The following is a 15120-nucleotide window of genomic DNA, read 5'->3' as shown; positions in this document are numbered from 1 at the left end:
CGTGCCCAGGGGCTTGCATGTAATCGCCAGTAGTTGATCACAGTGCTCCATGATGGGGATGATCGGCCCTTGACAACAGGACATTGCTGCTGGGTTTCTGAAGCATTACGGCCTCCTTTTCGCCGGGACGCCGACCGACGGTCAGATGGGAGACGACATATTGCGACATGTGCACATGGGAGTCTGTGGTTCGGATGCAGCGGCGTTCTTGCAACATCTAACGGAAGATGGCATAAGGTTGACACTCAAGAAGGATGCGGTACATAAATCCCCTGGGCTAAATAGGTTAACACTCGAATTTTATATCGAATTTGCGGATCTAATGATCTCACAATGGGCGTTGATGTATAATGAGTTATTGCGCCCTGACACAGAGGTCCCTTCGCAATTCATCGCGGGAATGCTAATACCAATACCGAGAACGGCAGCGAATGTCAGCGGTCATCAATTTCGACCGATCATGATGCCCAATACTGACTCCAAAATCTTTGCGCGAATGTTGGCGGCAATGCTCAAGACCGTAATATTCAAGACATTACCAGCAGATCAGGCTTGTCTAGGGGTTTGAAGCAACATCCACTCTATCGTAGGTGGATACCGTGACGTCACTGCCCTCATGGAAGTATGCTGCATGCGAACGGCATTCGTATCAGCCGATTTCATCGTGCCTTTGACAGGATCAACTATGATTTCCTTAATTCGACCATTTGACGCATGGCGTTTCCCCTAGTATTTCATTACCCCCTTGCGCCTCCTTCGCCGCGCTCCTTCGACGGTGAGAGTCGCTGGCAGAGAGGTAGGTACGGTTCCTGTTTACAGCTGAGTTAGGCAGTGATGTCCTTTATCGATAGAGCTCTTTGCAATAGCACCCAAACCGTTGATGCGGACTCTTCGACGGACTCTTACAGGCGTCCAATTTCATGCGAGTTCCTTCACATGTCGTGCATATGCCAACGACTTGATGATACTCGCCCAGTGGTTGCCCTTCTTACTGCATACGGCGTGGCGGCGGGTAGCAGGGTCAACATGAATAAAACTAAGATTATGCACATCGAATGGTAGCTGGGAGCTCTGCCCCACCACGTCCGTGTGCATATATATGTATAACAATTCGCTCCAAACCTGCGACCTGCTCCAGTGGGTGGAATACACTGAAGTTCATCTTGCCTCATGACTGTCACACTTGGCACAGCTAGTGCCAATGCCGCATGATATTGCTGATAGGTTTGGACACTGTGTCAGCCAAGGGATGCTGTTTAAGGTCAAATACGAGACTAACTCTCACACCATTATGGAGTACTTAATCCCACAAGTGTGCTGAGCAAGGCTCTCGCTCTATATCTGCGAGCGACGGTACGGGCGTGGAACCAACAGCAACACACCATCACGTCGGTGACCTTGGACGTTCTTCTTCCCCCATCCTTTGGACCACCGGTGGCGGAAGGCACAATATCGCCTTCTTTTTCCCATGTCGCGACATTCTTTGTTGATTTTAGTTATGTTCAATTACAAATACCTTCCACGAGAATCCCCACCAGCAGTGAGATGTATGTATACTTGAGGCATCATCATGGCAGCAATATTGTCGAACTTAAATAACCCAATGAGGGATTGGTGACAGATCTGGCTAGCTGTCCAAACCCCTCTCCACGCCATGGCAGAGAGATCGTCTTGATATACATTTATCAGCCGCAAGACAGTCGCACACCCACGATTATACGACATTCCCATGGTAGATTCACCGATCTGCTTTATATGTGGCACGCAGGACACTGACGAACACTGTCTGCAGTGGGGTGAGGCGAAGGATGTTTGGCAGCTGACGCAACGCATCATGGCACTCCTCCAACGCTCCGACGACTCCACTATCACGACGGACGCTGTATTTTGTAAGGCGTCTATAACTTCGCACCTTACAAGCACTCATCTACATACTTTTCCTTGATTCACAACCGGAATTAGGTATCATTTGATACGTTGTACATAATATATATGAATATTTAAAGAAGACTGACATTGTCACGTACACCTTGTAAATAGTTGCTCAAGCTTATTGCATGAAAGGTGACGGAGGGTCTTTATTATCAAAACGGCGTAATGAATGACTGCCTATTCTAGTAGAGGTTGTAACGCCAGTGGAAATGAAACGGCAGGCGTAACTCAAGCCCTGGGTGGAAAAGCCCGCACAGGTGTGTTGGTCCTGCTTGACACAGGAAGTAGCCAAGACGTACGGTCGGGGCACCTGAGTGCTGAAGCACAATACAGCGGCGGCCAGCCGGTGTTGTATTGTAGCGTGGCTGGAAGGAAAACAGGATAATACTTCGGTAACTCTGAAAATCTTGGACGCAGAAGAGAGGAACGAGGATGCGTTTCCTCGGAAATCACGCAGGCTGTGTTATTTCCGAGGATATTTACTCTGAGAAGCGTACCGTTGTATGTATTCCTAATTAATGAGGACAGGTATTTCCTCACAAACTTTCCACGCTGGACGATAAAAGACTAAAATATGGTTGGTCGGCGTTCGGAAGAATCTGCAGAGAGGGAGAATATTCCGTGGTTTTGAGAATATTATTCTCCTTCTGCAGTTATGAGGGAGGTGAGCCGAGGTTTCCTGGGAAGCCAGCAATGGAGGGAAAGGGGTCTTCCGTTTAGAGCGCCGTGTTTGAAGGTCGCTCAGTATCAGCTTTTGTTGGTACAGACGAACTTGCTGTCTTTACTCTCAGGAGATTTTATAGTTATAACGGTTAGGCAATGTACTGTTGCGAACTTATACGATTCTGGACTTCGCCTCCGGGTAGGGAGTAATTTGAGAATGCAGCATTCAGTGATTGAGAGCACTTCTTCTGCCTATACTCACATAGACACGTTATCTGAATTCTGTCCTTGTGGCTGGGAGTTCGCGTTTAGAAGACAGTATTTCATTATACTAATCAGAGGGCCGCCTTCTTCCATCCTAGTGTTTGAATGAGTTGTTTTTATATTTTGTGGCTGGAGTTCTTCTGTCATCGCAGACGTGTGCGAGAACCATCACTCCGACACACCGGACGCAGTACATAGGGTGATATTGCTAAGTGCTTCGGCTTATTAGGGCTGTGATCACGTAAGTTTTATTTCCACTGAGGTTGCACACCACTGCAGATCATCTTTGAAAGTAGTCTCTTCTAGTGTTTGGTACGTAGATGATGTCAGTCATTTTGCGTTATTTATATTAGATCGCGTAGCCATAAAAAGGGGCAGACTTGGGCAATTGATCAGTAATATTAGTTAGAAATATAAACATTGTGATGTAAAGGGTTTTTTAATCTACAATAAATGTATAAGCAGAAATAACATTTATCATTTAGTAGTTACTAGTTCCCTTAATCATTCATTTATGTTTAGGTTGTAATTTATATGTTAAAGAGCAAGAAGGAGGAAATAATATCACAATTAAGAGATCCTAATATCTGTTCCAGGGGGTAGTCAGACAGGGCCAAATCTTGATTTTCACGTTCAGTATTTTCATTTGCGCACATTCATTTTACACCCGCCTGGAATAGCATCTTGGAATTTTTCCGGGACGCAATCGTTTTCCCCTCACAGATAACACCGTCAACGCACTGGGTTGCATGGCGCGCTTTGCAGTATGTGCTCTCGCAGACCCTGATGTCAGGCATGGGTTATTGGCTCTATATTCTAGAACAACATGAGATCAGCACACGTCACTCTAAATACAAAACATACTTTGCGAATTTTCAAGGCAGCATGTTTTCATGACCTCCCAGGTAGGTGCGGTTTCACGGGCTAGAATGTTCCTTCCAATGTAGTGAAGAGGATGTCACTGCGGCCCTGCATTTCTTTCTTTTCTTTTTCAGATGTGATTTTTTTCCTGGGATACAAAAATTAAAATAGAAAAATTCAAGAAAAGAATTTAAAAAAAGGTACAGTGTTTCCATCCCTCTGACTCTCCCTTATCCTATCAGTAGACAAGGACACTGTGGCCAGGCCTCAAAGCATGATCTCTACCCACTGTGCCCCCTTTACTTTACTTAAAAATAAAAATATAAAAAAGTCAGCAGAGCACTAGCCCGTGAAAGGAAAAGGTCCCAAGTTAGAGTATCACTCCGACACACAGTTTCAATCTGCTAGTAAGTTCCTTAAATACGAGTAGTTTAAACAACTCAAACTTCACAATGTGACCAAATGGCCACTTGATTTTAAACATAAAAACACGGGATAAAAAACTGTTTTAAGAAAGAACCACATGTGTTTTATAGTAAAACATGATCCAAATTAATTATTTAAACTTTTCACAAAGAAAAGTCAAACTGTGTTCCTCATCTCCTGTAGAGAGATCATGGGCCCAGAGGGAGCACAATTGGTAACAAATCCACTGCTCTCCTCTTTCTGAATTTGAAAATTGTTCTTCGCAGTAAATTCACTCGCCCTCTTCGTTGTTCTTGTCAACAAGAGCTCTTCTAAGGTTGGGTTTCCAGCTCTTCGCAATTTTCTTTTTACAACCTTTTTCCTTTTAGGCTGTTTTCCGTTTCTCCTTCTTTTTACTTTCTTTTTCTTCATTTTCTTTATTCGGCGTTGCTCGGTCGCTGTTGTAAGGACTTGCTGTAAATATAGCTGGGGAGACCTGTCTTCGGCCGCTGTTGTTACGTTGTCCCCCTACACAAAGAGGCCAGAAGCCACCGTTGAGACGGATACTTTGCACAGTTTTACGGCATTACACAAAATATTTACACTCTCTAATACCATTACCGAATTTTTAGTAACTGAAGATTGATCATGCAGTCAAATGAGATACATTCAACAAAACTCCATTAAAGAGACATAAATCACATCCCTCTCCACGATAAATATACACAACTGACCATTTTCCTTACATCAGAATAGCTAAAATCTATAGACATTATTATACACTACTGGCCATTAAAATTGCTACACCACGAAGATGACGCGCTACAGACGCGAAATTTGAACGACACGAAGAAGATGCTGTGATATGCAAATGATTATCTTTTCAGAGTATTCACACGAGGTTGGCGCCGGTGGCGACACCACCAACGTGCTGACATCAGGAAAGTTTCCAACCGATTTCTCATATACAAACAGCAGTTCACCGGCGTTGCCTGGTGAAACGTTGTTGTGATGCCTCGTTTAAGGAGGAGACGTGCGTACCATCACGTTTCCGACTTTGATAAAGGTCGGATTGTAGCCTATCACGTTTGCCTTTTATCGTATCGCGACACTGCTGCTCGCGTCGGTCGAGATCCAATTACTGTTAGCAGAATGTGGAATCGGTGGGTTCAGGAGCGTAATACGGAAGGCAGTGCTGGATCCCAACGGCCTCGTATCACTAGCAGTCGAGATGACAGGCATCTTATCCGCATGGCTGTAACGGATCGTGCAGCCACGTTTCGATCCCTGAGTCAACAGATGGGGAAGTTTGCAAGACAACAACCATCTGCACGAACAGTTCGACGACGCTTCCAGCAGCATGGACTATCAGCTCGGAGACCATGGCTGCGGTTACCCTTGACGCTGCATCACAGACAGGAGTGCCTGCGATGGTGTACCCAACGACGAACCTGGGTGCACGAATGGCAAAGCGTCATTTTTTCGTATGAATCCAGGTTCTGTTTACATCATCATGATGGGCGCATCCGTGTTTGGCGACATCGCGGTGAACGCACGTTAGAAGCGTGTATTAGTCATCGCCATACTAGCGTATCATCCGGCGTGATAGTATGGGGTGCCATTGGTTACACGTCTCGGTCACCTCTTGTTCGCACTGACGGCACTTTGAACAGTGGACGTTACATTTCAGATGTGTTCGACCCGTGCCTCTACCCTTCATTCGATCCCTGCGAAACCCTACATTTCAGCAGGATAATGCACGACCGCATGTTGCAGGTCCTGTACGGACCTTTCTGGACACAGCAAATGTTCGACTGCTGCCCTGGCCACCACATTCTCCAGATCTCTGACCAATTGAAAATGTCTGGTCGATGGTGGCCGAGCAACTGGCTCGTCACAATACGCCAGTCTCTACTCTTGATGTACTGTGATCTCGTGTTGAAGCTGCATGGGCAGCTGTACCTGTACACGCCATCCAAGCCCTGTTTGACTCAATTCCCAGGCGTATCAGCTCCGTTATTACGGCCAGAGGTGGTTTTTCTGGGTACTGATTTCTCAGGATCTATGCACCCAAATTGCGTGAAAATGTAATCACATGTCAGTTCTAGTATAATATATTTGTCCAGTGAATACCCGTTTATCATCTGCATTTCTTCTTGGTGTAGCAGTTTTAATAGCCGGTAGTGTAATTCTGAAGAGGGCATAGCAAACAATATAAATTTCATGAGGCGACTGGGCCTTCCAGGCAGAAAAAGCTGAATCGTCTCCCGCACCATGCCCGCACCTCACACCACCAAGGACCCCAAATTCACTTTGCCCGCCATGGCCACTTTGCCCTGCTCTGCCCTACACAGTTTCTACTTTTAGTGTTTCAATACTGACTTATTGTATCAGACCTTTAACATAATATTATAATTTTTAACGATTACGGTTATGTCACCTTATTAAAGGTTAGATTCGCTCAGTGATGATATGAAATACTGGACATAAAATGTGTGCTGTCCCTTGAAGCCACCGAGTGAAATGGCGCAGCGCTCAGACACTGGACTCGCATTCGCGAGGACGACTGTTCAAATCCGCGTCCGACCATCCTGATTTACGTTTTCCGTGGTTTCCCTGAGTCGCTCCAGCCGGATGCCAGAATAGTTCCTTTGAAAAAGCCACGAGCGTTTTCCTTTCCAATCCTTTCGTTATCTGGGCTTGTGGTCCCTCTCTAATGAGCTCGTTATCAACAGGACGTTAAACTCCAATCTTCCTTCCTTCCACTAGATTTCCTAGATAGGCAACTTGCAACTGGTTCTAGGTGACCAGGTAAGCGTTTTAGCTACTTAGGAGGAGAACACGGCAAGTGCCATAACCCGATTTCCCAGAAACTTCGCTCAGTGGCTGAGGAGCTAAAATAAGCGAACCCGTGTCTCACCATATCCTTAGATTCTCGACCGTTTCTGAGAAAATGGCGGTCAAAGTTTATGTCGCACTCTATATGTCTTTTAGCGAGCAAATAGTTCAACTGAAGTGCTGGTACTGTGGCAAGCGGCGCACCTTTACACTTGTATGCCTCGTGTTCGAAACCCTATTATTATTTTTGTTTTAGTTTTTCATTTATCTAGCGATGTCCGTAGAACATTAGTACACCAGTCATTTCCAATATATACTGAAATAATAGTTGACTTATTCATCTACTAACAGCACGTCTGGAGATAAATTTTAAGAAATAAAAAAATAATAATAAATGAATGAGACAATTATTTGAAATTGTTTTCGACGAATTTCCTATAGTGCATCTTCTACCATGATCAATTGCAAGCGCCAGTTGTCATTGAAGCGATCCGTTATGCGCCGTTTGTCGCGACATTATTGAAAAGCGTGAAATCTTCAGCAGCGTTAACGACGTTTATTACCCAAGTGAGATTTATACGAAGAAATGTCGCTGTGGCAAACCTGTCTCCGCGCGATGCTCATGGTGTTCGGAAAGTCTGTGTTTCAAATGTTTCTACGAACGGTATAATCCAAGGGAATGCCCCAAATATTCCTGAAGAGTGAAGATAAGAACAAAATACACCATCAAAAACAGTTTTCCACCACCCCGGTTCCCAGAACTCCTGAACATAGACGTTGGCTGTGGATGTTGTATCGCAGACACAGTCCCTTTCACTGTTCAGAGATGTCGCTAAATCCGCACAACGCTGTAAACAACCATGCATGAGCAGTACCTATAAAATGGACGGGGTCCGATATCCGAAAAGTTCCTGTCATTCCACCAGGAACGAGGTACACAGCTCGTGTTGTCTGTAGTTCAACCATGCCTAGACGGTCAATACCGCTGTTCGATTGCGTCCGCATTGTTACTTTGTGCCAGCTCTCAACAAAGGAGGTGTCCACGCGTCGCGGAGTGAACCAAAGCGATGTTGTTCGGGCGTGGAGGAGATACAGAGAGACAAGAACTGTCATTGACAGGCCTCGCTCAGGCCGCCTGCAGTGGATGACCGCTACCTACGGATTATGGCCCGGAGGAGCAGTGACAGCAACGGCACCATGTTGAATGATGCTTTTCGTGCGGACGCAGGACGTCTTGTTGCGACTCAAACTGTGCACAAAAGGCTGCATGATGCGCAGCTTCACTCCCGACGTCCATGGCGAGGTCCGTCTTTGCAACCACGACACCATGCAGCGCAGTACAGATGAGCCCAACAACATGCCGAATGGACCGTTCAGGATTGGCATCACGTTCTCTTCACCGATGAGTGTCGCATATGCCATCAACCAGACAGTCGTCGGAGACGTGTTTGGAGGCAAACCGGTAAGTCTGAACGCCTTAGACACAATGTCCAGCGAGTGCAGCAAGGTGGAGGTTCCCTGATGTTTTGGGGTGGCATTATGTGGGGCCGATGTACGCCGCTGGTGGTCATGGAAGGTGCCGAAACGGCTGTACGAGACGTGAATGCCATCCTCCGACCGATGTGCAACCAAATCGGCAACATACTGGCGAGGTATTCGTCTTCATGGACGACAATTCGCGCCCCCATCGTCCACATCTTGTGAATGACTTCCTTCAGGATAACGACATCGCTCGACTAGCGTGGCCAGCATTTTCTCCAGACATGAACCTTATCGAACATGCCTGGGATAGACTGAAAAGAGCTGTTTATGGTCGACGTGACCTACCACCCACTGTGAGGGATCTCCGCCGAATCCAAGTTGAGGAGTGTGATAATCTGGACCAACAGTGCCGTGATGAACTTGTGAATAGTATACCACAACGAATACAGGCATGCATTAATGCAAGAGTACGTGCTACTGGGTATTACGGATACCGATGTGTACAGCAATCTGGACCTCCACCTCTGAAGGTGTCGTTGTATGGTGGTACAACATGCAATGTGTGGTTTTCATGAGCAATAAAAAGGGCGGAAATGATGTTTATATTGATCTCTGTTCTAATTTTCTGCACAGGTTCCGGAACTCTCGGAACCGAGGTGATGCAAAACTATAAGAATTAATGTAAGAATTGATATAAGAATGAAGAATAAGAATTTGAGAATTTAAAAAGATTGTAACCTTGAAAATACCATACAAGAATATATTATATAATAAATGTATGACACTTATTGTGATAAAAAACATTCGTGTAGTAGAATGAAATTTTTCACTCTGCAGTGTAGTGTGGGCTGATATGAAACTATCCTGGCTGATTGAAACTGTGGGCCGGACGGAGGCTCGAACTCGGGACCTTTGCCTTTTCCTGGCAAGTGCTTTACCGACTGAGCTACCCAGCATGACTCACAACGTGCCCTCACAGCCATAATTCTGTCAGTACCTTGTGTCCTACCTTCGAAACTTCACAGAAGCTCTCCTACATAGCTTGCACAACTAGCACTCCTGGAAACATCCCCCAGGATGTGGCTAAACCACGTCTCCAAAAATCCTTTCTTCCTTTCTGTCACACCTATCACGAATACTGGGACTTAATATTCTTCATTCCGTCTGCTGTCAGAGCGAATTATCTACACTGTACGAGGGTTAGGCTGCGTTACCGCGGCATACTCAGGCAGAAAGCCGAGTGGTTACAACCTGATCATGAATTGTAAGTCCGGAACGCAGTCACTACCGCGTTGTGCACGTTCTAACTGCACCCAGTTCCGCATTCTCATAAGTATATTTCTCAATTTTTTTCCTGTAGGATTATAAAATCTTCCTTAGCTTCACAGTTTGAATACCAAAGATTTCCCCTTTCCTTCGTATTCCAAACACCATCACATACAGTGCTTCTTTCCTGATGTACTGTTTCAGCGATTTTATAACAACGACTGAGGAAAGTACATCTACACCTGTACTTTCCTATGATAGTCGCATACCTGATCAGACATTCAGTAAGCACATGATTTGTTTGATGAATGATTCCGTGGAACTGCATCGCTCCATCGAAGCTATCCGAAGTCAGGAAACTGTCGTCTACCTCGGATCTGATATCTACAACTTACTGAACTTTGAGAGTAGAACACAGAAAGCTGAATTTAACATAGTCAGACATGGAAAAATACTTTTAATTGCTACAGAGCTGTTCTTTTGGCTACCGAAACATCATTAAAAGCAATATCAAACCATACTCAAACAAATTTCATTCGATTAATGATTTCATTCCCTCTTCCATCATTCTCTCCCTCTCATCGCTCGTATTGCATTCTCGACTTAGCAACTTTCCAATTCCATTTAGCAGTACAGCAGTACTCTGAAGATTCCCAGAGTTATCATTTTTTTCACTTTTTAAATGTTCCTTTCACTTCCCATTCGGGGGATAAAGCTTCAACATTGAGACATATAATGTGAACTACGGAGCTGTAATCATTATTGTTGTCCAGAGAACTGTCAATACTTGTGTGTGTGTGTGTGTGTGTGTGTGTGTTTTATTGTTAGTTTTGGTGACAGGACAGACATATAGCGTAAGCCAAGATCTAGGTTAGGTCGTAAGGTGACAGTTAGTTGTGAGTTGACGAAGCCAACCGATGTGGTGTTTGAGAATAACTGCAACTGTTGTTATGGAGTGTATTTTAAGCATATTGGAATTCGGTGGCTGCTTTATCTCCTCAATTTTCATGACGTCATGGGTCAAAGAAAACATTTAGTGTCGATAAATTCGATATTTTCAGTTATTATAAGCGGTTAAGCCATGACACTAATTGTCATCTGCATCTTCGTGTATATTCTTTTGTTGTTGACGTTCCTACTGCTGAAGGAAACATCTAAGAAGGGGCAGCTGTTTGATATGAATATTTTACAGTCAGATACCTATTACAAGCAATGTCACTGTAGTTGACGTCCTCCACTACATATTCATTCACCCGTTGTCTTGTTTCCCTACGCTCACGGTAATACCTCACAAGGGATGACTCATTTGCATTGGATCAACGTAAGTACGGACGATGTGTCTCCTACTTCACATCTCAGAGCAGAGTTAAGCACTTGCAAATTTATTGATAAAAATTTTACGTTGCACTTGTCCGTTTTTACTGTGGTAACTCAACAAACATATTTTGTTTATAAAATTTTGACTTTGCACTTGTCCAATTTTAACGTGGCAACTCGTTCACAGGACGCACTGACGCTGAGCCGTGTGACGTCTAAGAACATTGGTATGTTCCTGATGCCGCCGGAGGAGTTTGACCACTTTGATTTCATAGGCAACAAGGAAGCTCATCGCTACGCCTACGAGAAGATAATCGCTCTCATGAATGAACATGAAGACTCAGAAGAACAACAGTGACCTCACGTCATCTTAATTACGTTACCAGTTACCAACTCGCATTCAACAACAATGTAATTGAAGAGTCCCAAATTCGAAACATCACGAATGACACGTAATGTTTCTGGTGTACAATTCTGGAACTCTGGAGTAATCTCCAAAGTGTGTCCCAAAGGATTTAACTCGTTTTGTAATTTTTGACATTCGTTCGTACAAACACTGGGGTGATACGAAACTTCTGCTTTGTACCTTGTTATCACAAATTATTGATACATTGAGTATCATCGAACTGTCATAGTCCACCAGCGCACGCAGTAATAATCTCACAGCCTAGGCAAACCTTAGTTTACCATTCATTCGTCGACCTGACGTTAAAATCCAAGCCATTTAAGTTGCATGCGGCTTCACTGAATATTTTTAGCGGCTTCTGTGTGAAACTGGAACGTCGCTGTTCCCATGCCAACGTCAATTACGTCGAATACCCGTAAAAACTTCACATCACAACACGTTAACCAAGCATCCCATGAGCTGTTTACGTACTGGTGCCCTATTCAATTAATTAGCTGCTAGGCATCCCTGTCTAAAGGTGTCCAGCATCCACCACTTAACATAGTAAAACTTTATTAGCTAATTAAAACTTCCGGGCTGAATTGCCTGGTCCATATATAAAACTGCTTCTCCTTCCTGACGCTTCGTTGCCTACTGCGGGCAACATTTTCTGAGGTGAGTCGCCGACAATATAAAGGCAAATGCCTTGTGACTGTAAGTTATACAGTGAATGTATTATAACTTTAATATGAATCTTCACTTTTATAAGTTATGGAAACTTTCGCAACCGTATTTCTACTTTAGTTTAATAGAGTAAATTGACATTTTTCAATTTCTTAAAAAACAATGCCACATACTCAAAGTCTGAGAATTCTTTTTTCTTTTATAGTCTTCGTTCTTAGCTGTTCTGTATCATACCATGTCCGTTAATATTGTATTTAAGCAAGTAACTGTACTCAGTTGAAACAACTAATAAAAGACACAATCGAACGATATTACGTTGCACTCTTCGTCTTTAAGATGGTGTTTTACAAAATACTTCTAGGGAAAATGTTATGTCGAAATACACTGAAAAAGCATCACATCGACACATTACTAACGTTGCATCCCTTGAGTGGTTCATATATTGATTCATCGTTGAAAGGTGGGACGCTATCATTTTCCTGCTAAGCATCCCATGTAGAACCATCTGCCATCCATCACCAACATCTTAAAGCTTCATAAAGATGAAGTTCAGCGTAATAAGTATCACAGAGATAATTAATTTTCAAATCGTCGAAGTAACACTATCGCTTTACTGACCATAAAAATGCATTGTACAGTTTGAAGGACTTACAGGCTATATTAAACACATGACGTACCAGGTCGTGTAACTGTACCATAGCACAACTTGCCGTAGTCTACGAAACAAGTACACCACTTAAACTAATTTTCTTTGGTTACATAATGCAGAAATCATTGCGGCCACAGCTTGCCCCATATTCAATAAAGAAACTGTGATGACGTAATTTTGGCAACTTATAAGAAGAAAGACAAACGTAGAAAGGAAATACGTAGATATACAGGACAGTTTCTTCTGAAACCGCGTTGCTGAGCTGTATCTTCGTTCTATTCCCTTTAATGGTTATCTGGGAATCAGTCGGCCATAACGACTCCGAGACATTCCATAGTGTGCCACTGCTTTGCTCAATGCACTCCAATAGGTCGACTAGTTCTTCTGCTGGAAGTGATGCTATAGACGAATTCGTATAGGACTGGAAGCACAGTGCTAGGTTTCAACTCTCCCCATAGGTCCCACCAAAAAAGGTGTCTATTGGACGGGAGTGGGAAAACTAACTTAATATCTTTGGTATCTTCAACTCTGTAGGTACAAATAGACACCACCAATAACTTATGAAATATTTCTTTATTTCCATGAATTAGTTGTCGAGTCTTTCAGGTTCATCTTCAAGTGAGGCCTGTAGAACTTTACAAATTCATATTTTTACATATCCATACTTGTTGATCCATTGTGACTGGAAAATTGGAAGCAGTTTAATGTAATTGGGTAATGAGAAGTACAACAAAGGACTCTTCGGTGCACTTAGGCAAAAAGTTTTAATTTGTTTAGATTTATGATGTCACCAGAAATGGCCACTGGTGACGTCATATGCAGTCACTGACCTTTAAAACACATCATCAACGACTGACCACATGTAGGCAAGACATCATCAGCGATACTGAACGCGTGACGACATCAAGACGGCACTAGCGGGAAATTCAAATATCCAAGATGGCGGATGGCAGGAATTTTTAAAAATTAAATACGGCCGGAAATTTAAAAATCCAAGATCCTGTATGGATGGTACTTTATCAATTGAAAATGACATACAGCAGGAAATTTTAAACATAGCATATGATGAGAAATTTAAAAATCTAATATAATGGATGGAGGGAAACACAAAGATTGAAAATAGCGGTGGTGGATGATTTATGAATTAAAGTTGTTGGGTGGCGAGAAATTTAAAAACTAAAGATGACGGTGGAGCTATATTTAGAAATAGCAAGTTGAGAAATATTTTTAATCCAATGACAGCGCTTAAAAATTCAGGATGAAGGTGGCAGGAAATTTTTTGGTGCCCAGAAACTTATGTATGGAATGTAACATGTAGTATTCGAAGTACTTTATGTGGTGCTCAGAAGTGCGTGAAAGCTCCGAAATTTTTAAATTGCGCTATATTCAAAAGTACTTATCCAAAAATTACGTAAAACGTGAACATCCACAACTACATCAACATACGTACTCTGAAAGCTACCATACAGAGTGCATGGTTCTAACAACCCTACCACTACAAAGGTCAAAAATTAATTATGATTGTACTGTTGCTCACACTGCTAAATATTGCATTTTCGGGCAACAACAAAGTTTTATAATGTGGCAGGTGTCAACAGAGCACAGTTAATAGTCATTTCTTGAAATAATGGATAAACTAGGCACTCATCTTTTCGTGTTTCCCACGCTGGTCTCGTTGTGAACTCATGGGTCAATCGTCGAAAATCTAGGTAGTGATGATTCCAAGCTCGGATGCAAAGAGGCCTAGGTGTTATTCTGCGATATTTAAAAGTTTTATAGATATGTTTCATAAACCATTTCTTGAAGATTAAACTTTTGCATATTAGGACAATGATGATATAAAAAAGTAATCAGCACTCCGAATTTAAGTTACACTTCTTTTTTATTACTTTTGTTGCAATATGACGTAACTCGTTCCAAAACATCACTTCACAATATAAAACATAGTTGAAAAATATCTTCCTCACTGTTAAAGTTCACATTTCATAAATTGACTACAATTTGCGTCTTTTCAACATGACGGCCAAAGCTTGACTCTCTAATAACCGCTTACGAGCCCAAAAATCAGAGTTACAAGTATGTCAAAGATCATAGTGACAAAAGGAAGAATACACATAAGAATAAATCATTGCAATATATACATATCGATGTATCGAAGTACCTCTACATTAATGAAATCAAATCTGAATGTTGTCACAGAAATATGTTAACTATTTTACAGAAACACAGTAGAATATTGCTGGTATCGAGAGGTTGAGGTGAGGTGCCATAATGGATACGTAATTCAAGTACAATTACATGGTGGAGTGTCGTCCCCTGTACTACTGCTAGTAATCTTTCTTGCTCCACTCGCAAACAGGAGGGAAAAGTGATG

At 42.9% G+C, this 15120-nt stretch overlaps 1 protein-coding gene across 4 annotated transcripts in view; it reads left to right on the top strand.

Annotated features, from left to right (window-relative positions):
* Positions 1-12376, top strand: part of LOC126194796 (lipase 3-like) — a 172709-nt gene extending 160333 nt beyond the window's left edge. For 3 of the 4 annotated variants that reach the window (XM_049933104.1, XM_049933105.1, XM_049933103.1), the window contains exon 9: positions 11216-12376. In XM_049933104.1, coding sequence (XP_049789061.1) covers positions 11216-11386 — 171 coding nt within the window. In that variant the 3' untranslated portion in view covers positions 11387-12376. The remainder of the gene's footprint in view (positions 1-11215) is intronic. The other variant, XM_049933106.1, reaches the window with a different exon arrangement.
* Positions 12377-15120: the final 2744 nt, after the last annotated feature.

This window comes from Schistocerca nitens, chromosome 7 (genome assembly GCF_023898315.1).
Source record: "Schistocerca nitens isolate TAMUIC-IGC-003100 chromosome 7, iqSchNite1.1, whole genome shotgun sequence".
Taxonomy (NCBI): Eukaryota; Metazoa; Arthropoda; class Insecta; order Orthoptera; family Acrididae; genus Schistocerca; species Schistocerca nitens.
This window is presented reverse-complemented; position numbering and strand designations above follow the sequence as displayed.